Below are 24,505 nucleotides of genomic sequence, written 5' to 3' on the forward strand. Positions count from 1 at the left end.
AAAATACTAAAAACCTCAGTCAAACCTGGAATTACCAACCAGAATTTTTTCTGATCACTTTATCTATTAATTCTGTTTCACAACATACAGCTTCAGTCTCAGCTGTTACCAGACCTCAATTAATCCTTTCATACTTTGCTTTCACAGAAGATACTGCCTCAAGGTCTAATTTATAAATGAGAGAGACTGTGCTGCAATTGTCAGCAATAAACAGCAAAAATGTTGTCTTTGTGAACCACTGCAAAATATTAAATATTCTTTCATTAGACTGCAAGTTTTCTTCCATTGACATCCATAGAAAATTACAGTTTTCTGTGAGGGTTATTGGCCTGTGACATATTTATCTGTCATGCAGTTTGTGTCAGCAGTTAACTGAAGTCTGATTTGCACAAATAGCCATGGTGGTATCTGAAAAAAAATGAAATTTAGAAAACTGAAACCTTTAATTGTCATATAATAAGTGTATTAATATCTTAAATGTTTATTTTGTAAAAAGCCACCTCCGTGCCCCCCCCCCCTAGAGGGGGGAGTGGGCAGTGAAAGGGGAGTTGCCTGGTCGCTTAGAAACTGCCAGCAGGCCCCTCCCCCAGACCCCAAAAATGGGCTGCCTGCCGCCCTGAAAGAGGGGGAGTCTGCACCCCCCCAGACCTTGGACCACCTTAAAAACAAACCTCTAGAGCTCCATTCAAAGAAGCCCGGCACCGCAAGCTTCCCCCCCCGACCCCCGCCGACGCCGGAGCAGCCAGCACTGCCACCACCAAAGCAGGGAAAGAGAGGACCGGCTGCTCCCCCAAGCTCGGCAGCCGCGGCCCCCGCCCGCAGCCGCCGCCGTCGAGATTCTGCCTCAGGCTTTCCAGCGCAGCGTAGCCAGCTCCGCCTGGCTTGAGTCCAGGCGCGGAAAAACCCCAAAGCCCGCAAAACCACCACGTGGCTCAGCCGACAAGCGGCCAGCCGCCGCTGCTAGATGGCGCGTCCACAAACCCGCGGTGCCGCATCCCCAGGCGCACCCAGACAGCCGCCCCGCTCCAAGAAAAGGGAACCCACCCCGGCCACGTTCCACCTCCACCTCACAAGCCCAGGCCGACCCCGCATGCAAATCAAAGACCCCGAGGTGCATCTCGGGACTCTTTTAACACCAGAAACCCCTTATAAAAATAAAACTAAGTAACATTAAAACACACAAGAACCAATGCTAGACCGTGTAAACCCTAAAGTATTGGAGGAACTGATTTTTCCAGTTTCTGTGACTGGCTGTGACTTAAGGGTGCCAAACCAGAAGTGAGACCCCTGAAGAAAACAAAAGCAACTCAGAACTTTAGGATTACTCCCAGCGAGGGACGGGTTCTCCAGCTCTGTTGAACTCCCTGCAGCAGAGCTGTTCAGCACCCTCCTCCTCCATGATGCACAGGCTGCCAAAAACCCCTCAAGCAACCATCATAAGAGCTGATTAATAAAGGCATTTTAAGGAGATTAATATTATCTCCGCCCATTTTATTTATAACAGTATCTATTATAATTGCCAGTAAATTCGGGATGGAAAATAGTAAATGCAGTTTTATTCACTTCATTTGATAGCAAGACCCAGAGAAATCTGCATGAATTCATCAAATGTCACTCCATTGGAATAAAAAGTCTCATCCTGTTTTAAAGAAAATACTCTTGAAGATGACATGGTTTGGTAAATTATGATTGCTAAAAAAGGCTGTTTGATTTTAGAAAGCTCATCATTACCAAAGCAGTGCTATTTGTGGAACAGAGATTCCCTGACACTGTGACTCATAAAACTCCAGCTCTAACCTCTTCCTTGAAGTGGCTGAATGTTCCAGCCTCAGGCATTCTTTTTAAGAAAACTCTGTGAAGTGCTGGGGAAAGTGGAGGTGAAGACACACCATTGAATAGAAAAAAAAAACCCTCACCAAAACAAAAATCAAACCAAGAAATTTAATGATGAAACAGACAGTGAAAGTAGTAGCAAGAAGGGAAAAAGAAGCTGGGAATAAAGGGAGGATTCTTGTGGGGTTGGAGAGGAGGAAACTACTGTCATCCAGAACCTCCACAGTGATTTCAAGAAAGACATTTTGCTGCTTTTATCCCAAGCAATTACTCAGGAACCATCTCCTGTTAAAACATATGTGATTCAAAGAATGCCACCTGTGGCATTAAAAATAAGAAGCAACGATCTGTTTGGTGGACAAAACCTCCCAGCCCCTGCAAAGACAAGGCAGAAGCTTTTATTTAATGTTGTGGCTTGTTGAACACAGCTGACGCGTTGCTCTGCTTACGATAAACAGCTTTTGGGGTTTTCAAATGCCTCAGCTTTGCTTCAGTGTGTTTAATCACCTGCAAAAGCTGTTTATTGCCTTGTATACTTCCCTCATCACGACCATTATCCTTTAAGTATGAGGCTTTATGGCGAGTCTAAGCAGGGCAGAGTGCAAGGCACCATCAAAGCTCTGTGCAAGCACAGATGAAATAAATCCATGTGAGGACTACAGACCATGAAAGTAGAAAGATAAGCTATAATAACGCAGTGCAATGGTTTCACAGGCACTCTGCTGATCATTTAAAATGCACCCTTGTTTGCTGAAAGCCACTCTGACAATCCCACCTGCAACCACCAAAGGAAGTTTCCATGAAAATTATTAGGGATAGTGACAAACAAAGCCAAAAAAGGCTCATACAGGGAATTTATGTGCATTTTACTTCAAAAGGCTTCAGCTAAGGTGCTTTAAAACAGCTGCAAACATAAAAGGGTAGAACACTGAGAAAGTATTTAAATGAGAAAATATGATATTACAGAGAGCGCTTCCTTTGGCAACAGAGAAGCACTACCTGCACTTGTAAGAAACCTTTTCTGAACAGATACCAAGACCAGGAGAAGACAATCAAGTCTTTATAGGATAAAAGAGTAGCTTTACTTCCTGCAACAGGCAGAGATACAAAGACAGTGCATTCAATGCAAATCTTAAAAGATATTTTGCAAGTATTTTTACTTTAGTCAATACATCACAATATCAAGGTGTGCAGGCACTGGGTTTGAGAACAAAGACTCAAAGTAGAGTCCAGCATAACATCAAACAAAGCAGTGACACACACCTCACTAGTGCACAAAAACTCCAATATCACTAGAATTCCTGACTTCCATGTAGCCCTGTAGCCCAGAGAAGATGGAGAAGAAAGGCTTACTGGAAAATAGAAAAATTAAAATGACATAAATCATATATTGAATGCAAAGGCACAGGGCTAAATACCTTGCCTTGTCTATAATGTCCTGAAATATTTCTGCATATAAGGCATTTTACAATCACTGACAAGAAGGTTGTCAATTCTTATGCAGTAGAAATTATGAATTTACTACTCCTCTGTGAGATTTGTTTTCTTTTTTTTTTTTTTTCCAATATTTTCCTTTTATTTAGAACCTTGCCTGTTAAGTGGCTTTTCCATGCCTAGAAAACTCTAGTGACTGTCTTATTTTTCAGTCAGGTTAATTCATTAAATCATGGTATTTGACTCAGTAATCATTTTTGAACTTCTAGTCAATTCTCAAGCCAGCACCCACCATGTTCTGCAGAAACATAGATATGATAATTAAAATCGTATTAAAATAATTATAGCTTCACTATGTTGTGCTGCTTTTTATACCTTAAGCTATTTTCTGTTTCAAATATGTCTGGGAAAAATCAGGGGTTTTTTACTCCTAAGCAGTATTTATGCTACTTAAAATTTTGTCATGGTTTTAAGAGAGGTGTCCACCGAGGGAGGTGGAAACCTCACTTGGAATGGAAAATGTGACCACGTTCCCTCTGAATTATTAATTAAATTAATTATTCCTCCTGGACTGTCGCAATGGAGTTGGAGACAGGGATGCAACATACACACTCTGTAATCGTGTGGCAACTACCTCATTTATTGTCTGGCAGCTCCTTTTAAAGGGTTTTGAATTTCCTGCACTAACAGACATGATTGGTCAAGGGTCTTAACTCCACCTTGACGTGTTTTTACACCACAAGGATACAGACTCCAAGTTTCAGAAGGCTGAAAATGACGCCTCCATTTTTGGGATTGTCTCCCTTATATACTATTTTACACAGACCAATTTGATTGGTGAAACAAAGACAAACCTCTTCACTCACATTGGTCAGACCAGAGGGACATCAAGAAGAGGTCCCTCCTAGGGAAAAGAATGAAAACAAAGTTACAGTTACAAAAACACTTTTCTTGTTTATGGAAAATTCCCTGGGAAAAGAATTTCAGAAAACCAAAACACCTCAGGCATGGAACCAGGGCTACACCACCCAGCTCACTGGCCAATGATATATGTGCTTCACAGGGGTTGGCTGAAGTCCTATGACTGCGTTTTAATTTGTCCTATCCTTGTCATGTCTACTTTGAGCTAGGCTGGTTGAGCTGGTATCTACCATGCCAAATCATCTATGCAGATGTAGTCTAGCTTATCTGTTATACTGGAACATTCATAACAATTCATTTTTTATATTCCTGCAGTGCTGAAATATATTTCATACTAGTATCTGTCCTTTTAGTAATCAACAAAGTAAAGCTTGTCAGTTGTCATATATTGCACTCTTGAGAAAAATGTTAGTAATACTCTGAATTGATTGAACAGCATGGAATCACAATTAACTGGCAGAGAAACCATTAAACTGATTTCAATCCATAAATCTCTTTTCTCCTACCCTGTTTTAGTTTAGAAACTGCTGAATGTAGCCATTATCTTGTGATGCATAGAATGAACAAATTATTTATATGGATATTTATTTAAATGATACGTGATTGCATTCATTAATGCCCCATATGAGCATGTAGATGTCTGGATCTTGCTGAGTAACTTCCATTTATTCACACTGAGCTATAGAATAACAGCACTTGGCCAGCAGACATCAATTCCTTTTATTTCCCCAGAGGTCAACATCAGGTATAATGTCCTTGCTTGCCTTAAAAATAAACTGGTTTTAAACAGAACTTTACCTGCTTTGGCAACAATTTCAGTCCTTGAGTGTGACCGAAAATGACTCATAAGACATAAGGTCACTGGTGTGGCAAGGTTTAATTAATTGGAAGGGATGCACTCAGTGTCTAACACAAATGCTTTTAGGAGAAAATGTTTTTAGGAGAAAATGTTTTTTAGGAGAAAAAAGAAAAAAAAGAAGTATGGCCAAGAACTGTAGCTGAGTCTTAAAGAATTCTAGACATAGGGCTTTGAAATTGAGTCCACCAAGAACCAGGAGACCAAAGACAGGCTGCAGAAAGGCAAGTGACAAAATCCGGGAGACCAGAGGCAGAGCTCTTGCATAGGTGAATTGAGGAAGGAATCCCAGCAAAGGACCAGGTCAGTGGGAAGTGGGGTGGTTTGTTCATCCACCACAATCATCCACCACAGGCTGGAAATCCTTGCTTTGGAGAATGAAACTCAAGGTGCTTCCTGCCTAAATGTAAGATACTCTGTTGTGCCAATTGCTTTGGTGCTTAAGTGAATCCAAGGCAAAAAGTGCAGAGAAAGTAAAAGGCTGCCATTCTTTGTGACATGGAGGAGTGTGATTTGCAAATGAATAGGGGTTGGCACTGTTTATCAGAAAGGGCTGTTTATCTGAAATGGGCTGCTTGCTAAATTCATTAGAATGGATAACCAAGAGACAAAGCTGGGCTTGAGAGAGAACTGGAACCTGGGGAGTTTCCTCAAAAGCAGAATTTCTTCTTCTGCATGTAAACTCATTAAATATCTCGTGCTGAGATTATGGATCTTGAAATCCAATTATCTGTATCAATGACATTCAAGGCTTCAGGACCTGCAAAGCCACTTCCTCAAGAAATGGAGAATCACAGATACAGAATAAGAGTACAATTCAGAGTAACATCTGATGGTGCTTGAATTGTAAATCTGTGACCTGATACTGCCCCAAAATCGTTGGGCAGCACAAAAACAAATATATCACTGCTCACTGCAGCCTTACTACAAGAAACCTGGATCAAAGAGGTATAAATATTTGGCAAATAGCACTGTCATCCTTTTTACTCCTGAATGGAATGGGAAGAATTTTCTTCTCAGCCTCAGACCAAAAGTAGCCATTAAGTCACCTGCTCTGTGACAGGCCACAGACTGGGCTTTACTCCCCTTGTAGGCTGCAGAGTAGGAAAACAGTGATGTTGTCCTTCATACCCTCCTATCAGACCATTTCTTCTCTTAAGGAGAAAGAAAAATACTGCTTTATTTCCAAGCAGTCTGTGAAACTGTAGGAAAGTCTCAATCTGGTTTACTAAAAGGCTTTCACTATTAACACTGAAATAAAACAAACTATCTAGAGAACTAGAAAGAGATGTGGCTTAAATAGAAACTTTAGACATCAGTTTTTAGTGGAATGGAACAGGTTTGGTCTGCCAAGGTGAGAAGGGAGAACTAAACAGGTAACTGTTTAAAGAAATTTAGCAATGCTCCCCACTAAAAGCCCAGGGGAAATGAGTGGGAAGGAATGAAAGGGGTAGGAGGAAGGATTAAGTCAGTGATCAGAGATTGGTCTTGGATTCTGTTCCTGTTGGTGAGCCATTTCTGTTCCTCATAAGTTAATTTCCAAAGTGAAGCACACAAAGTAGCTACATTGCTTTAAAAATTACATAAATATTGTTCAAACTCAGAAGAAACTGAACTTCTAAATTAATAAAAAAAAAATAAGAATTTGAAATTACTGTTCCAAGAACAACTGAACTGAGTATTTCTTCCATCCTTGCTCTCTCTTAGAGCTTGAGTCTCCTCCCAGACACTTTTCCAAAAGAGGTTTATAATTGTGACTGTGTGCAAGTAGTTGTCTCTTGTTCACTGTGCGCGTAAGCTAGCTTATTATAACTGTGATTTGAAACCACATCAAATCCCTTTTTTATTTATTCACTGTTTTTCTTAGGATCAGTTCCATAAAATCCTTTCATGTACGGCATAATCGCAGTTAAGTCTTGTCCAAGAAAATCCCTGGCTGCCACAGCACTTGGTACAGTGCACTGAGAGCTGAAGTGCTTCAGCCCATATGAAAGCACACCTCTATTTTTAACATCCAGAAAAACATTACAAGGGAAGTGAACACAAATAACACTACCTGCCAAATCAAATCCTCAGTGAAGCCTTAACTACAAAGGAAGAATTTATATTAAAGGCATCAAAATTGCAATTTCTTTTTCTCAAAGGAGAATTTTGATGTAACTGTTTTGGAAACCCCTTGAGACAAATCACAAGAACAAATTCTGTTCTTGTAATATGATAGAAGGTTATCAGTGGCAGTATTTGTGAGCATGGAAAGAACCTCATCACTGATACAGCACCTCCCAGCTTGTCAGTGCCTCCAAATTTCATCAATAATCAGACATTTTCTTCACTCTGCATTGGTATAAAAACCCAGATGAATTCTTCAAATTGCTGAAGACATTGAATATTCTGAACCTCCTATATTTGACTCACTGACAACTTTCACATTTTGAATTTCACGTTTTGCCATTCTGTAATTTATAAATAACGTGAAATGTGTAAGCTTTTATGTACATAGTAGAGTCGAGTTTTGGTTGGTTTTTGTTTTTTTTTTTTTTGTTTTGGATCAAAACTAAAATCCTCCACACATTTTCATTTAAAAAGCCAAATGTAAATATTACCCTGAAATTCAGGCCAGAGTTGGAAGCATTACTGTCCTCTAGTAATAACAACACCACCATTTCACCATTTCCGTGATGAAACCGTGAGAAAACGTGCTCACTTCTAACATTTCTAAGGTTTATTAAACCTTTACAAAATACGACAAAATGACTGAAAGTGGAAAAATTACAGCACTGGGAGCGTGAGACTAAACCGCCGTTTGCTCGGGCACAAAATGGCCACTCTGCCATTTTATACCCCTGGTGTTGCATCAGCCAACATTAACCCCGCCCAATGTCTGTCAGTCAACTCTTCTTGGCTGTCCATTGGTGGAGATTGCTTTCTTGCAATTTGATTGGAGGTCAGGTGTTGCCAAGCCATGCCCCTTAGCAAAAAGCCGGCCCTCCCGCCAAATGCCCTGGTTACAAGGCCATGCTGTGGCAGCAATAGGAGGGAAAGGGGAAAGAAAGAGTGATATGCGGAGAAGGTATCACGATAACATAACTGTACATCAACAAAGCTTCTCTTGACATACACATAATATTAATCCCTTAATTGTGAGAGACAACCATCACATTGCTCATCTATAACAAAGCCCACATCAATGCTGATGTATTTGCACGTGTGCCACCCATGGGAAGGACAGAGCAAATTCCTAGAATGTCACCCTGTTTCCAGTGGACATCTCATTTGTCAGGCCAACAACGGAAGATAAATAATTTTCAGATAATCTTTTGTTGGAGGCTCTGCTTGCTCTGATACTGTAATTCACAGTGCCTTTTCACCTGCATTGGTCTGTAACATAGATTGGGGGTAAGGGGTAACTGCCTGCATGGAACAAATACTTTAAAATACCCTTTTAGGCACCCCAACATAAGAAAAGCAACACAAAACCATTATAAATTAATGACTATTGCCAAGACTGATAAAAGGTTCAAGATGTTTTATGTATAAAATAATTTCAGAATTGAAATATCAATCTTTCAGCTGGATAAGGAGTGTTGATTAATTCAGTGATTGGAGGAGTATCTTTAAAACACACTACATTGTAATTATGCCTCAGAGTTGACAGATGAAAGTAAATGCTTTAGAAAAATAAAATATAGCGTTCTTTTAAAAGTCTACTTACTCCATTTATTTTATACACCAGAACAGGAGAGACCACCTACCTTTCTTCCCCCTGTGTTTAGGCGAAGAGGAGTTAGGAAGGGATCAAAAATCATATGGCTGGTTTCAATATTGACAGGTGACTGTCTTTTACCAACAGAGCAAAGATTCCAAGCTGAGTTCACCAAACCCCAAAAGGAGGGCACTGCAAAATATAAGAAAGTGCAAGTTTAAGGGAAGACTGGGAAGACTGGGATGTACATGCCAGGCAGATGGCAAAGTAATTAAACTTTTCATGTTGTCTGCATACACACTTTGAAACTGAAAACAGGCAAATTCATCTTTGCATTCGAAATTTAAAAATTCATACAACAAGACCAAAACATATGGTTTCATATAATTTTGTATCAGGAAAGAAGACGGGTTAATTCTTTTCCTCTTAGATATAATCCCAGGTTCAATAATAAACAGCTCCTTTGCTATTACAGAATGTTTACTGAGCAATAGGAATGTGACTCACAAGTCATTATGTTAATTTTGCATATATTCCATGTGTCCTTGGACTGAAACTCTTCGATTCTACTCAACTTATAAAAAAATGCTTAAAATATTTGGAAAAATTCATTAAAACCCACAGAAATGTTGTAAGAGAAACACACACTGTGATAGTGGAGAATAAGATTGCTCTCTTGAGCTTTTACCTATTTCTCTTCTGTTCACCCAAATCTTTCTTTAGATAAAGTTTTGATTTTAAAAAAATCTTTTTGGAGAAGTCACACTCGGGTGGCTTGGAACAAGGAGGAAACACTGACTGTGGATAAACTGAGTTACTTTCTGCATTTCCTAATTGGAAAAAAAATGTGCCATTGCTGTGTATCAGGGAACTGCAGCTGAGGATCCCATTGCATCTCATCTGCAATTCATAAATTGCAATTTATAAATTGATCTTACAGGCAAGATCAACCTGGACTTTTCTCTGGCTAATGAAAACATTCCTATAGATGAGTGGACTGCAATTACAAGATACACAAAGGACACATTTAAATTTGTTCCTGCAACTTCGACCTTGTCAGAGTTGTTCTGTCATTTTGTGTAGCAGTTGGAAATTTCACAATCTTGTTGTAAGGTTTTTTTGACTCTATTTTTTTTTTTTTCTTTTTACATGTTGCTAAAAGTTTTCACAGCCCTTAAGCCTCAAAGCATTCTTGTGATGTCCAAACCATGTGTGACAAAGCCTCCAAACCCAGACTGGGGAGGGCTGGGGCCCTGGGCAGGAGCACAGGTGCTTTGCCTGGTGGATGAAGCTGAAAACAACCCACCTGGGCTATAAAAAACTTTTTTGTTGCTGTGGTCAGTTGGATGCAGGACTTTGTAGTGTGAATGTTTGCTCCTGATTGCAGTTTTTGGCTGCTCTAGTGGAAGCTACGTGGAATTTTGGCTGGATTTGAACCCATGTTTGGGCTTAACACATTGAGAGGATATTCCTTGGAGGGGAGAAAGGTGGAAAATATCTTCTGACTGGTGTAGCCCTAGGACAAGGGTGATCTTGGTATTTTCCTTAGGTGTTTTATGCAACTCAGTTCTTTTTGCCTTCAAAGTTTGAGCGTATGTTGGTGTAAAACTTTGGTTGGGTTAATCCATATTTCATGTTGCTTTTCTACAAAATTAGATAAACTTTCTGGGGAGTTCTTAGGTTGTTGCTTGCGCAGCAAAACCTCCCTGCAAGTGTCTGTACAGGAGTGATGGGAAGTGTTTTCCAGATGCTGCCTGCTCCAGTAGTTCAGGTGTTATCATCTACAGATGTTAACTCCCATTACAAAATATCTGAAAACTCAATTTTCAGTTGAAACTTTTTCATTCTTGGTGCCAGTGTGTCTGTGTAGCCACAGATGCTCCAGGTGCAGGTGAACTCTTAACAGCCATAATTGATGTGGTGCAGCCAGCAGAGCTTAAAGCTGCCTTGCAGGCAAATTTTATGTGACTGTGTGCTACTAATACCTTAAATTTGTGGGTGGCTTATCTTTTTTTAACACCTGAGACCGACAATCAAGTCAGCAACTCCTCTTATAATATACTGCATGAGGATCTCAGAGGAGGGATGACAGTGGAATGTTTCACAGCCATGGAAAGCAATGATCAGGGAATAGCACCCAAAATGAGGGGAATTGCAGGTGAATATAAAAGAAACACATATAAAATTGTGTCAGCAGTCCTTTATTTGAGTAACAAAACCTGCGTGCCACCACCCCAAAGAAGGTCAGATGGAAGGCACTTAAGGAAAGCTTTGCATGATCTAAAAAATAAATTGGCAGTGTGGTCTTAAAAAGTTTTTTTGGCTGTGTTTGCCCTCCCAGGAAATTCACACTTCTGCTGTGGACTTAGAAGCCTAGAGAAGTTCACAGAATATACAAAACAATAGTGCTAATGCTCTGAAATTGAATAAAGTAAGTGTAGTGTAATTAAAACTGAGCAATCTCACAACTAGTTGTGTTCATTCTGAAGAGAAATACCATAGCAGCTCAATTCAGCTTTTGTAAGAGAGAAAATCCCTTTTATACAGAGGGCAAAAATAAAAGTTTAGGTTAATTGAGAGAGCCTGGTTTTGCTTGATTAATCCCCATGTTGTGTTATTTAAGAAAAATGAATTAATGAAACTGTAGAGCTGTAGAATCAAGGGGGGAAATATTACATGGGGAATCTGTTGCTTCAATGCTTTCCAGTTATTACTACCCCCCCCCGACATTCTGGTCAGAAATACTCCTGGAATTGGTAAAAAACAAGTTTTAGTAAGTTTTTAAAATTAATTTAAAAACATAGACAATGGTACATGCAATAAAACAGTAAAGCAAACACATCAGCCCATTATCTTCATGTTGACAGCAAACCAATTTATGATGGAACTGGGATTGACCCAGAAAAGCTGCACTGGAAAAGGGCTGCAAGGAGGGGTTGTTTTATAATGTTAGTCCTGTTTCTGACCAGAGTGCTCCAGATCAAGGCTAATTAAGATGACTGACTTAGGACTGCACACCTAAGTTCACTAGAGGATGGGGATATTAAGCAATATTAATGTCTGATTACATTTAATTAAAGTAATTAGGGCTGACACTTAGATGCCCCAAATGATCTAAAAGTATTCAGAACTGTAACAGAAATATCTAAGAAGGTTCATGTAGGAAGCCAAGGCTCAAATTAAACACAGGTACAAAATTAAGTGTTTAGTCTGAAGAAATCAGGCGTATGAATGTAAGAAAACATATAAAAATATTCATTATTTTTTATTCCTGTTTAACTGACCAACAAGGTTCTCCTTGGGCATATTAATGAAACAGCATCTCCCACAATTATGTTGTATTTCCATAAAAATCTACTCATGGGTGGAATACACTGCTTTTTTGTGTGTGGACCTCTGAAGCATTTTAGACACTCCCTGTGCTGCACAGGAGCTACTGTGACTCTCTAGTTTGCATGCAGGCCAAACACCAGCTCAAAATATCATTTAACAAGGTGCTCCAGCTCCTGGTTATTGTACCCAAAGCTTGAATATAGTGATGGTGACATCTGTTTCCTCTATAAATCCCCTGAAACTTGCACTATTTGGGATCTGAGTTGTTACAAACATATTACACAAACATCAGATCACAAGTTTGTGTCTAATCAATGTCTTCAAACTTCTCCTAACTGAGAATTCAGAGTTTATATCTTCTGTGTGCTGGCACACTATGGACAACAAATTTTTTTGTGTGTGTGTGTTATATGGTGAGGTGGATTACTTATATTTTATACCTGTGCAGGAATCTCTGGCATCTTTATTTAGTCTGTATCTTATTGCAGCTGCTCTCTTTTCAATTTACTGGGAACAATTTATATTGAGATAGATGAAGGTGCTTGAGCATCAGCATGACACAAAAGGATGAGGGATTCTGATGGCTTTTACCAAACCTATGCATAATAGCAGTGAAATAAAAGCAGCTAGAACAATAAAGCAAGGACTGAGAGCTATTCTGGTGATGAGTATCACGGATTTGCTGAAATAAATATGAGCCTCCCTTCTCCAGAGGAAAGCAATGAAGGAATGGTGTCCCAGCAGGATGTCCTTCCTCAGGGACAGCAAACTTGCAGATAAGCAGAATGGTGGTGCCTGCATGGAACAGTTTGTATTTGTTCTGAGAGGAGCCAACAGTTTTCACAGGATGGGAAAAGGAGTGTGCTGTGTATGACATCTGAATTGCCTGACTGTAATAAAAATCATGCTGGACTCAAAAGTCTGGGTCCTGGAAGGGCTGTGGACAGGTATCCAGTGTGAAATGACTGGGTCTGAGCAAGGCAAGGACTCTGCTTTAGCAACAATATAGAAGCTTATATTATATGGAACACTTCTTGCATCCAAAAAATGTGTAGATTTGGTGCTTGGGGCCATGGTTTAGCTGTGGACCTGGCGTGTTGAGTTCAGGGTTGGACTCCATGACCTCAGAGGTCCTTTCCAAACTTAGTGATTCAATGATTGTGTAACAGGTATCCCACTACACTGAATTCAGGTCTCTGTAGGAATGAAAAGCCTTGTCTAGCTGATTTTTGCATAAACCAGTGAAGAGCTAGATAGAAATGAGGAATCTTATTTAAATGGCCACCAAAACGAATGTGTTCTGGGTTGTTCTGAGCCTTTGTTTAAACAGGGGAAAGAAGCCAGAAAACTTCAATTACAGGAAATAAACAGGGTGGCTCGAAGTAAGGGAGCATTGTTAAAAAATGCTGTCTAAATACGAAAAATGGAAAAGGTGATAAACTCCTACCAGTTAAATATAAAACTAAAATAAGACACGCCAGTAGAAGATATCAAAGAATAATTTTATAAGGTCTTAAAAGCCACCAGTAACTTTTTCAAGAGCATGAGAAGCAAGGACACTGGCTCAGTGTGTAGGACCAGCTGGGGATCAGGTTGTGAGAGCAGCACAGGCAACATTATGTGGCAGTAAAGCTGTATGTGCTCTTTTCCTTACTGCCCACAAAAAGGTGCCAAGGGATGTTCCCACACAGGAGCTTCTTTATGGGGAATGAATCTGATAAACTGTCTCAGAATCAGTCATCAGAAAAGTGATTTTTAGTATAAACAGATAAAATGAACAAATTCAGAACTCTAGGATGAATACCACAGTGATGTGAACTGTCAAAATCCTTGCTTAAAATCTGCACCAGTCTTGGAGAGACAAAAAAGTGGCAAATGTGATCCATTTTTTATGGTTTATTTTTACAGATGCTTGTTTTCCCATGGTATCTGCTCCTGACCCCTGTCAATGACATGAGGTGGAGTCTAGGCAAGACAGATTATTTCTGTTTTACTGCACCAAGCCTGTTGAAGTTCGCTCAACTTGCAAGATTCTCTGAATTAAAGTTTCTCCAGAGTTCATGAATTTAAATGAAAGGTGTCAACTTATCCATGCAGCACATCTTTGCTTATATTTTTAAGCCTCAGCATTGGTCCTGGCAATGGCATAAAACACCATCAGATTGTATTTGTGCAGCAGTTATTCTTGCCCTATGTAATTACTGGTCCCTCAGATAAAAATCTTAAGCTACTTTATTGAGGCCAGGAATTGGAACCACAGGCAGAATCATTAATCTGTGTACATCAATAAAGCAGTCCATTAATTATTTCCACCTACTCAGCTTGAAGAAAATTATCATACCAGTGCCTCTCTGCATCACACCACACGACCTGCTCTGCCTCTACATAAAAGCCAAAGGTAAAGTCATAAAGGCTTGGAGAGATAAATCAGGGACACCAGAGAAATGACAGAGTATAGGATGGCATTCATCTCAGTAATTGGTCACAGAAATCTCCAGACTGCAGTAATATTAGACAGTATCACAATGGCTTCAAATTTGGGAACTGAAAGTATTCTGATTTCTTTTTAAGCAGCAAAGCATTGACAGTTGAAATATATCCTCCAGGGCAAGACAGCATTGCCATTATTCAGGAGATAGTAAAAAAAATTAAAAATTTTCATCAATAAATCTTGAAACATATCAAAGATTAAAATTGTGAAGATCTCCAGCAGCATCATATTACATACTGCTAATTCCATATTCGTAATTCCATACTGGTCTGTTCAAATGTCATCTTCCCTCTGTATGAAGAATTCTCAATGACAAGAAAAGTTCAACCACTGTACTTGTTAAATCAGAGATAACAGAAAACAGAAAGGGGAAAATGAGGATTTAAGATTCAGGAAAGATTTTGTCTTTTAAAAAGTGGCACTTTTCTGCTATGCCTTCAATAAAGACATCATGCAATACCCACTATAATTTACCTTTAAAATTATAACTGCTTATTTATGCCTAATTAAACATTTTCTTAAATTAAGAGTATTATCTGGGAAAAAGTATTTAGCAATCAAAATTAGTGACCTCTGGCCTTGCAAAGCCTTTGCTTATTTTTATCTACGTATGTGGGATACAAGTGTGGAACTCTTTTCATTACAGTGATTAAACCAGACTAATTCACCTCTATAAATTATGCTTAGCTTGGGGTAAAGAATATACACAACAGTATGTAATCACATTTTTCTCTGCCACTCTGTAGTGAGCTCACACATACTAAAGCTACACAATCAAACACTAATGCTTCTGAGAAATATAGGTCAGCTGCTTATGAAGGTGTTTACAGATGCTTTTCTGCTGTTTGGGCTAGTTTTTTTAGTTCTTCTTCTGAGTATACCGAAAGTTTCCTATACTTGTAGTGCTCAGATATATGTGAAAAAGTAACAGACACAGCATTTAGTGCTCACTAAATGTTTTCTAAAATGCAATCTCATATATTCTAAAGTACTACTTGGAATACTTTCTAATATACTGTATATGTTCTTAAATCTACTATAAAAGATCAGCTGAGATTTTTTTTTAAATCTATGTTTCAATATTGACTTTTCATTATTCATTATTCACATGGCAGGAGTAGGAGGAGGCACCTATAGGGAGAGGTATATCCAGCTCCAAAACTTAAGCAGGTAAAAATATTCTAGGGTCAGGGTTACTAAAGTTCTGAAAAGAGAATGAGCTTCTCACTCATTCTAATCAAAAAGATATTACAGTTTTGAAGGAAATGGTTTTTTTTCCATGTAATGTGAGTAAAGGTCCTGCTGCTGGAAGATTTAGCACAACTATGGCAAAAAAGAAATTGGAAATTAAAACAGATTAAAGAATAGTTTGGTTTAAAAGTTATAAAGCAACTGTGATGTTTAGTGCAGCTGGCACTGATTGCTCATTAAAGCAATAAAAAAAAGTCTTGGGTAAGGGAAATCCTTCTTGGCAAATGAACTAAAAAGGAGAAAGGGGAGGGGAGGAAGGCAGCGCCCTCTCCCTCTTTTTCATCCCCAGTCCCTGGGTCTGTGTCCTGCCTGCCTTTGAGTGGACACTGGGCTCCCTTCCTCTGCCTGCCAGTGCCCAGGCTGTGGGTCTGACTAATGAGCTGTCAGCAGTTTCTGCCACTCAGCTGGTCATTTCTAACCAAGTCTGGTCAGTCCCTCAGCCATCAATTACTGACAGGGTCCAACAGATTTCCCTTGAACCAGGCACAATCACAAATGGAGCATTTGCCTGGCACTCGTAATTTGGGAGGTGGAAAAGGGCAGAGTTTGGCCTGGGGTTGAAGCTTAGATTGAAAGGGAAAAAGATGAAATGCAAAAAAAAAAAAAAAAAGCTGTGATGGTCGTTCTGGACTTGAAATGGGACTTTGCATTTAAATGAAGGAAATTTTGAGCTATCCTGTGATCTCTAATCTTTCCTCTTCATGTTCTTCATCTTTGGGTTTTTTTGTGGCTCATGCTGTAGAACTGGGGACTATGACTGTGCAGTTAAAATGAGTGACTGTTCTGAAACAAGGTGAGTGAGATGTAAGACTTTAAAGAATATCCAGAATAAAGGTGAAGAAAGCCTCAAATAAATGAAACTGAACAGAAAAAGTTGCTCAGAGAAAAGTAATTTGGAACTTACTGTTTTAAGGGAAAAGACTACTTTTCCAGCAGATACCTTGAACTCTAACCTGTAGATTCAGCTTGATTTTAATGTCTGATCCTTCTGCTGAAAAATATAAATTGAAGTAGGAACATAAAAAAAAAACAAAAGACAGTCTATTTATTCTATCATAAGTGCTTTTTCTGGGTATCCCAGTGCCTCACAGTATAGTGTTACTAAAATAACTCTCAGGTATTAAGTTGGAATCTAAGTAATGCCAAATCCAGTGTGTGCCTGCTGGTGCATCCTTTAGGATGGGTTTACTGAGCATGTCACTGTAGAACTGCAGGGCATTAGGGGATTCAGTTTGGAGAAGGCAGATGTGGGGGAAAAGTGTAAGGAGCACCCAGGAGGGGTTAACCAGTCCAAGGCATTTCTGTGTGTGATACAAGAATTACTTGTAGCTCTGCACTATTTTGGCTTTCCACATGACTCCTGCAGTTAATGCCAGCCAGGGAGGCAGAAATGTCCAGCCTCTGCTGTCTTGAAAATATAAGTGAGGAGCTAGCCCAGAGTTCAGCACTGAGTGCTGCAGTTTGTATCTGTAATGACAGTTCAAGACAGGAGCAGTGATGTTCTCTGCTCTGGTCTTTTCTGGAGCAATCAGATTTCTCTGGCCCCATCCCAACAGGGCTCTGGCTCTCCCTGGGGATGCTGCTTCTGCAGTGAGATTACCAAAATTCTAACTATGATTATTCCTGGAAAGACCAGAAGTGAGCACAGCTGACTTGATGCACTTACTCACAGGCTGGAAAAAAATGTTGTCTGGGCAATCCTGATCGCTTAGAAGTCTGACCTGGTGCTGCCAAGCCACAGCTCTAAACAGAGCCATTACTGCAAAATACTTTGGAATGGAAAGACCTTGGCATCCCCTCAGTGGCTGCATCAAACTATTTAGGTAATTGCTGAGCAGTGATTGATCTTTCACGGAATGATCCATTTTCCTTTGTGTGGTGAAGACTCTGAAAGTCTGATATTTCTTCTGGGGCAGAATCCAGTCCCTGCTTCCCTGACAACCTGTTGTACACACAGCATGTGGCACCCAGCCCCTGCAGACAGGCTGCTGAGCACAAAAGCCGGCTTAATCCTTATCTAGGTAAATTCCATGTACAGAGAATCCAGATCTCTTGTACCCAGAGATTCATCTGAAATATTTTTCTGCATTTCTCAGTGTGCAACAGGCAGAAGCACAAAAGGCTTTGTGGTCCCATTCACTTGGGATGAACCTGTTTTCATGGGAGTCCCAGTAATTCAGGAGTCTCTAGGGAAGGCTTCTGTTCTCTCTTCCTCTTGAGCAGCGTTTGTATCCTGCAGGTCTCTGAAGCATCTGACAAACTCTTTGCACAAGAATTGCTCTCTGGGATGTAAAGGGGTAGAGAAGTACATGGGTATTTCTTATCTCATGCCACATGGTCTGATTTCTGTATTCTGGACTAATACACTGCCTAGGACATAGAAACTTAGCCAGGAGAGGGCAGATCGTGTGCTCTTAAAGGATTTGTGTGTTGTGCCAGGGCTCTGAAATGGGAAGTGAAAGAAATGAAATTTGGAGAATTGAAACCCTTGATTGTTATGTAATAAGTGTATTAATATATTGAATGTTTATTTTGTAATGTAACAGTAAAAAGCCACCTCTGTGGTCCCCCCCGCCCCGGGGAATGGGGGGGGCAGTGAAGGGGGGGCTGTCTGGTCGCTTAGAAGCCGCCCACAGGCCCCCTCCCTCCGATCCCAGAGTGGACTGCCTGCTGCCTTGAGAGAGAGAGAGCCTGCACCCCCCCAGGCCCCGGACCACCTTAAAAACAGACCCCGGGAGCAGGCTTGCCGGCTCCCTTCAAAGAAGCCCGGCCGCACGGCCCCACGCCTCCTCCGCGCCCAGCCCGCTGCGCTCCGTCCCCACCACGGCCGCGGGGCCAGGCGCTCCTGCCGAGCCTGCCACGAAACAGCTGCTAGCGGGGGAGAGTCTGCCTCAGGCTTCCCGGCCCTGACCCCCGCTCGCCGGCGCCGCAGGCTCCTGGCTCCCGGCGCCCCCACCGAGCGGCCGCCGGGCAGCCAGCCGTGGCAGCAGACCGACGGGGCTGCCGACCCGCCCCGCTCCGGCGTGGCTTCTGTCCCAGGCGGCCACGGCCGCTGCGGCTCTGCTGACGAGAACTGTGTCCCCGGGCTCCCGTAAAGGGAGCCGCATCCCCAGGCTGCCGCCGGGCCGCCAAACCGCCACCGCGGCAGCACGCCCCGGCGCGAGCCCGGCGCAGAAAACCCCAAAGCCCGCAAAACCACCATGTGGTGCAACCAGCCGGGTGGCTGCCAGACCGCCACCCCGCTCCAAAAAGAACCTGCTCCCGCCACTGCTCCGGCGTGGCACAGTCGATGGGAGCGGCCCGCCGCGCTCCGTCCCCATCTCACAGCCCCGCCACCATCGAGACCTCCAAATCGCCTGCTCCCCGAGCGCAGCCATGCCATGAGGCAGTTGGAGCCTCTGCAACTCCTGCGCCCCCGGAGCGACTCCGTACATGCAAATTAGAAATCCCAGGTGCATCTCTGGACCCTTTTAACACCAAAAACCTCTTATAAAAATAAACCTAAGTAAAATTTAAACCCACAAAACCCAATACTAGGCCATGTGTACCCTAGAGCATCAGTGGAACTGATTTTTCCAGTTTTTGTAACTCACTGTAACTTAAAAGTACCAAACCAAGAGTGAGACCCCGAGGCAAACAGACAGAATTCAGAACTTTTGGAACACTCCCAGCGAGGGAAGAGTTCTCCAGCCCTGCTGAACTTCCTGTTGCAGAGCTGAAAGGACCCTCTTCCTCCAGGGCACACTGGGCTGCTAAACCCCTCGAGCAACCATTGTAAGAGCTGATTAATAAAGGCATTTTAAGGAGAAAAATATTATCTCTGCCCATTTATAACAGGAAGGATCTGCTTTCCCCTGAGTGCAGGGTCTGCAGTCTCCTTGGAAATGTCTCATGGGGTGGGATGGGAGAAAACAGGCCAGGAGTGACACAAAGAAACCAGAGCAGGACAATGGTGTGGGCTGTGGCCTAAAGCAGGGCTGAGCACCAGGGCAGAGAGCAGACCCCTAGGACAGACTGCTCAAGGGGAACACAGCTCAAGGAGCCAAAGGGCCAGAACAGCACAACTCACAGCAGCAACTGAGCCACAAGTTAAACTCTGCTCTGAGTGCAGCCACAGGAATGGATGCAGGGAATGGGAATGGAGTGGTTGTTCCCTCTTGGATGTAAGACATAGTTTGGGACTGTGCTGCTGTGCTGTCCTCAGTGCATAAAAACACCCTGACACAGGAGTAACTGAGCTGTGGATGTCAGCTGTGTACTCAAGGTTAGCTTAAACAGAACACCACAAGCAGAACCCTCTATTATTTCCAACTAGCAACTCCACAAACTCTGACTGAAGAGGTGTTTAGCACAGCAGTGATCTTACCAGAGCCCTCCTTATCCAGCTGTTTCCCTGACCTGTGGGTGTCTGCATGGCTCAGTGTCAATCACAAGGCATCACAAAAAATGCTGCTCATCTGAGCAGGGGCCAGAGTCTGTAAGGCAAAGAACCAAGTGACATTTTCTTTCTGTGGCTTGTAAGGATGTAGCTTGTGAAAGTGCCAGCACTCGGCACACTGTTTATGTGAGAAATACAGCAGTGCATTGAGCACCTTTTGAGTAGCAAGATAACTGCTCCACCTCCAAGAACATCTCAGTGTAGCCCTGGTTCATGCCTGAGATGTTTTGGTTTTTAAAAATTCTTTTCCCAAGGAATTTTCTGTAAACAAGATAAATGTTTTTGTAAACTGTACTTTGTTTTCATTCCTTTTCCTAGGAGGGACTTCTTCTTGATGTCCTTCTGGTCTGACCAATGTGAGTGAAGAGGTTTGTCCTTTTGCCACCAATCAAACTGGTCTGTGTAAAAGAGTATATAAGAGAGACACATCCAGAAATAAAGGAGTCATTTTCAGCCTTCTGAAGTCAGAATCTGTGTCATCATGGAGTAAAACAGAGTCATCTCAGCAGCACCAAACATCCTCCAGCAGTGCAATGGGACACTGGTCAGAGGGGCAATGCTGGGACGTGGAACCCTAAAATCTCCTGGAGGCACAAAGAGAATTATCTGCTCCCCAGTGCGTCACAGTAGCTCTGGAACTCTCCTGACAGCCCATTCCTGCCAGACACTGTAACAGCTCACATGGAATGAGCATCAATTGCTTCCAAGGGAGATGTGTAAAAGATAATGGATGTTGCCTTTTTGGAAATTATTCAATATAAGATAGTGCCTTGGAGGCTTTATTACTTGTGGCCTTCATCCAGAACTGAATACATCTTATTTTGTGGATACAGAATTTGATGGGCCTTCCAGCAGTAAAAGGATAAAATCATACCTACCTTATGAAAAGTGGTTTAAGAAGAAAAGTGTTAAGTGGTTACATCAAGATTGATCAGAAAATTTGTAACTATGCACATGGAAAGGACTGCAAAGGTGCCAAGAACTACCTGATGGAGCCAAGCTTCTAAATCAACTCTGAAATTTATTATGAATATCAAGTACACCAGGTAATAAATAAAGAGTTGCCTAGAGGCAAAATCTGTAGCTTCATAACCACTGAAAATATAAATTTCAGTTGACCTCTGTGTCACAGGCTAATATTTCTAGAAATCAATACACAGAATAATCCTGAAAACAGAACTAACTGAACTAGTTCATGGTAATTCCTTAAGACTTTGGAACTATAAACTCTTAACGTAATTTTTTATTAGGAAAAATTACGTTCCTACGTAATTTTTTATTAGGAAAAAAATTCTTCTGACTTAAGTTTCCACCTGATTTTTAAGGTTTAACTTGAATTAGCTGAATAAATCTACAGATTCTCTGTACTACCGAAGGGCTGGTCAGAGCAAACTGGTCCCATAAACTGACCAGTACCTTCCATCACTGTATCAGTCTGGTTTTAACATGAGCAAAAAATAAAGCATTCATTTTTAAACACAAATTGTATGATCTGACCTGATTACATTTAGTGTTGGTTGACATGATTTCAGTTTGTGCTCTTGGCGAAAAAGAGAACACAGACTCTTACTCATGGCCACAGTATTTATTTTTCTGTAAGAACCTTGTGTGTTTCAGGTACCTGGCAATGTGATTTATTTTTGTTATTTATACATTTCTAATAGAAGTAATATCCAGAAGGTTTAATAAGTACAGACTCGCTCTATTTAGTTGTTCTTACTTCTGTTTAAACTTCTAACACAAAGTTACCAAAGTCAGTAATCATAAATCCCATTAAAATTGCCATATACAAATTCATTACAGGTGTTTACTATAAAGAGGCTTTTTCTCAGTATGACCTATCCAAAGAAAAGTGAACATCAGTCTTGCAAACTTGTATTTTTCTGGTTTATTTAGCCAAGTTTCAGCACTGCCCCAGGCAGAGAGGAAACTGAATGAATTTTTGAGATTTCCATCTTGATCTGTGATAACACGTAAAATAACTTTTTGATCTGGGCTTTAAGAAAGGTATTTTAAGAATGGTATTTTAAGAAGTTCCTACCCTGCTTTTCAAACAGCTGTAGAAATGTTGCTGAACTGGAGTGGTACACATGGAAATAAAATCCCTCTTGGCCTGAAGTCATCTCAGCAGAAGAGCAGCAGGAGTTTAGCAACTATAAACCACCTGTAGTGACTAAACTTGCTCCACTCTGCTTTTCTTCTTCAACAGAAAACCTCCATCAATAGTGAATCCTTTTCTTTGGTCTGCACTATTTGCTGTTGTCAGCTGAAGTAACACATATATCTATTATGCGGCCAAAGGAAACCAGCAGTGCAATAGAATGGCAATTCCTGGACCACTTACAACCAGACTGCTGCAAGAGGACTATCAATTTAGTTTCTGTAGCATTAACTGTGGCCAATTTAATAGAAAAAATGCTCTTTATACATCATTACTTGGGATTTGGCCCAGCGATTTGCTCGTCAGTCTTAAGATGTGAAATAATACTTTTTGCTGTATTTGCGTGCAAGTTATTTCAGAAACTTCTCAAGGCCTGGTGTTCCTGTTACACCACTGATTCGCTATGATAGTGATTTTTAGTATAATCACTCCTTCAAAACCAGCATCAGCACATCTTAAATTGAAGGATCTTGACAACTTTAGAAGGAAACAATACAGTTTTAGTGCTTACAGTTAAGGGCTTCCCTGAATCATGGATACATTCCGAATACACAGAAGGTGCCAAAAGATACTAAATAAGAAGCTATCCACAACTAATTTCAAATTTATGCCTGATATCTCTTACAATCCTTAATTAACTTCCACACATTTAACTTCCACACATTTCATGCATGTTCTGTTTTTGCAGTGTAGGATATAAATAATAAAATCAAAGCAGACACAGCCTTTTAAACAGAGGGGATAATTTCAGGGGTCTGAGGAAGAATCTCTGGTTTTGCTCACACAATTGACTTGGCCCATTTTCACTTTCTCTTCCTTCAAAAAATGCACTCCCAACCTGTGAGAAATAAAACCCCATAAGCTGTAACCTCTGGGAAATTTCTTCTCTGATACTATCTGAAGCTGCTTCTGCTGGTGGAAGGATTTTTGCGATGCATTTTAAATCAAAAGTTCTTAGGAGATGTTTGGATGGAGCAGTTCAGATGGACTGACTAATGCTCCAGTCCCCAGCACTCATCACAGACCTGCCTGGGCATGTCCACAGATGCCAGTGATTAGGAAGCCTTCAGTTCTAGAAATTTCTTTGAAAAAGTAGGAAGCAGAGTTTTTGCAGCCTAGTGAGGTTTCTCTTTTTCCCTGAGGTAACACTTCTTATAACTCCTTAAAAGTCTGAAAGCACTCTCTAAGTCATTAAGCAGATGAGCCTCATTTTCTGCACTCAAAAAGACCAGACTGACTTCCAAGGCAATTGCTACCCTCCTCAAGCTGAGGCTCACATCAAATCAGGTGTTAGCAGTATTAAAAACCCTGTATTAAAATTTTAAATTAATTGAAATTAAAACTTAATTTTTAAAATTAAAATCAGTATTAAAATTTCGATGGACTCGGTCTTCTCCTGGGAATTATTCCTGATAATATTAGAGGTTAGAGGCAGCTCTTGTGTGACTGATCCACTTCCACCTACCTGCTCAGGTATGACAAGGAAACAGCTGGTCCATGAGCCTGAGAGGAGGAGGGATATGGCTACAGAGAGCAGACACCAGCCAATCCCTGATGATGATGGCAGGCAGCTATTGGCCAGAGAAATGGGTGGCAACCAATCACAGCCAATTCCTGATGATAATGGCAGGCAGCTATTGGCCAGAGAAATGGGTGGTAACCAATCACAGCCAATCCCTGATGATGTTGACAGGCAGCTGTTGGCCAGAGAAATGGATGGTAACCAGACATTGGTAACCAATCATCAAACAACCAGCCAATCGGTTCAAACACAGGGTCTTGTGAATAGCCTATATAAGAGCTGGGCACGCCATTACAACTCTCTCTGCTGCATGAACTGATGTTCTGCTGATAGCACAGGGTTAAAATATTTCTAAAATCATGGAATTGTATACAATAGCTTCAGGGAAGGTGGAAAGAAAGGCTGAGCCTGGATGGGCCTGAGAAAGGGAACCAGGGCTGGGCAAGCCCTGGGAAGGAAGGTTGGGCTTTGTCTTTACTGGATCATGGGAAACTGCACCTGCATCATCATCATATGATAAATGATATGATTGTTAATTGTAATGATTGTTTGGTAATTGAAT

General features: G+C 41.1%; 1 protein-coding gene across 1 annotated transcript in view; it reads right to left on the minus strand.

The window, feature by feature from the left end:
• The window catches only part of CA10 (carbonic anhydrase 10), a 474,049-nt gene that overhangs the window by 385,552 nt on the left and 63,992 nt on the right, over positions 1-24,505 (minus strand). The window contains exon 3 of the mRNA XM_083874768.1: positions 8,797-8,939. Within this exon, the coding sequence (XP_083730894.1) occupies positions 8,797-8,939 (143 nt within the window). The remainder of the gene's footprint in view (positions 1-8,796; positions 8,940-24,505) is intronic.

The sequence above is a fragment of the Zosterops lateralis genome, assembly GCF_965231275.1.
Source record: "Zosterops lateralis genome assembly, chromosome: 18".
NCBI lineage: Eukaryota > Metazoa > Chordata > Aves > Passeriformes > Zosteropidae > Zosterops > Zosterops lateralis.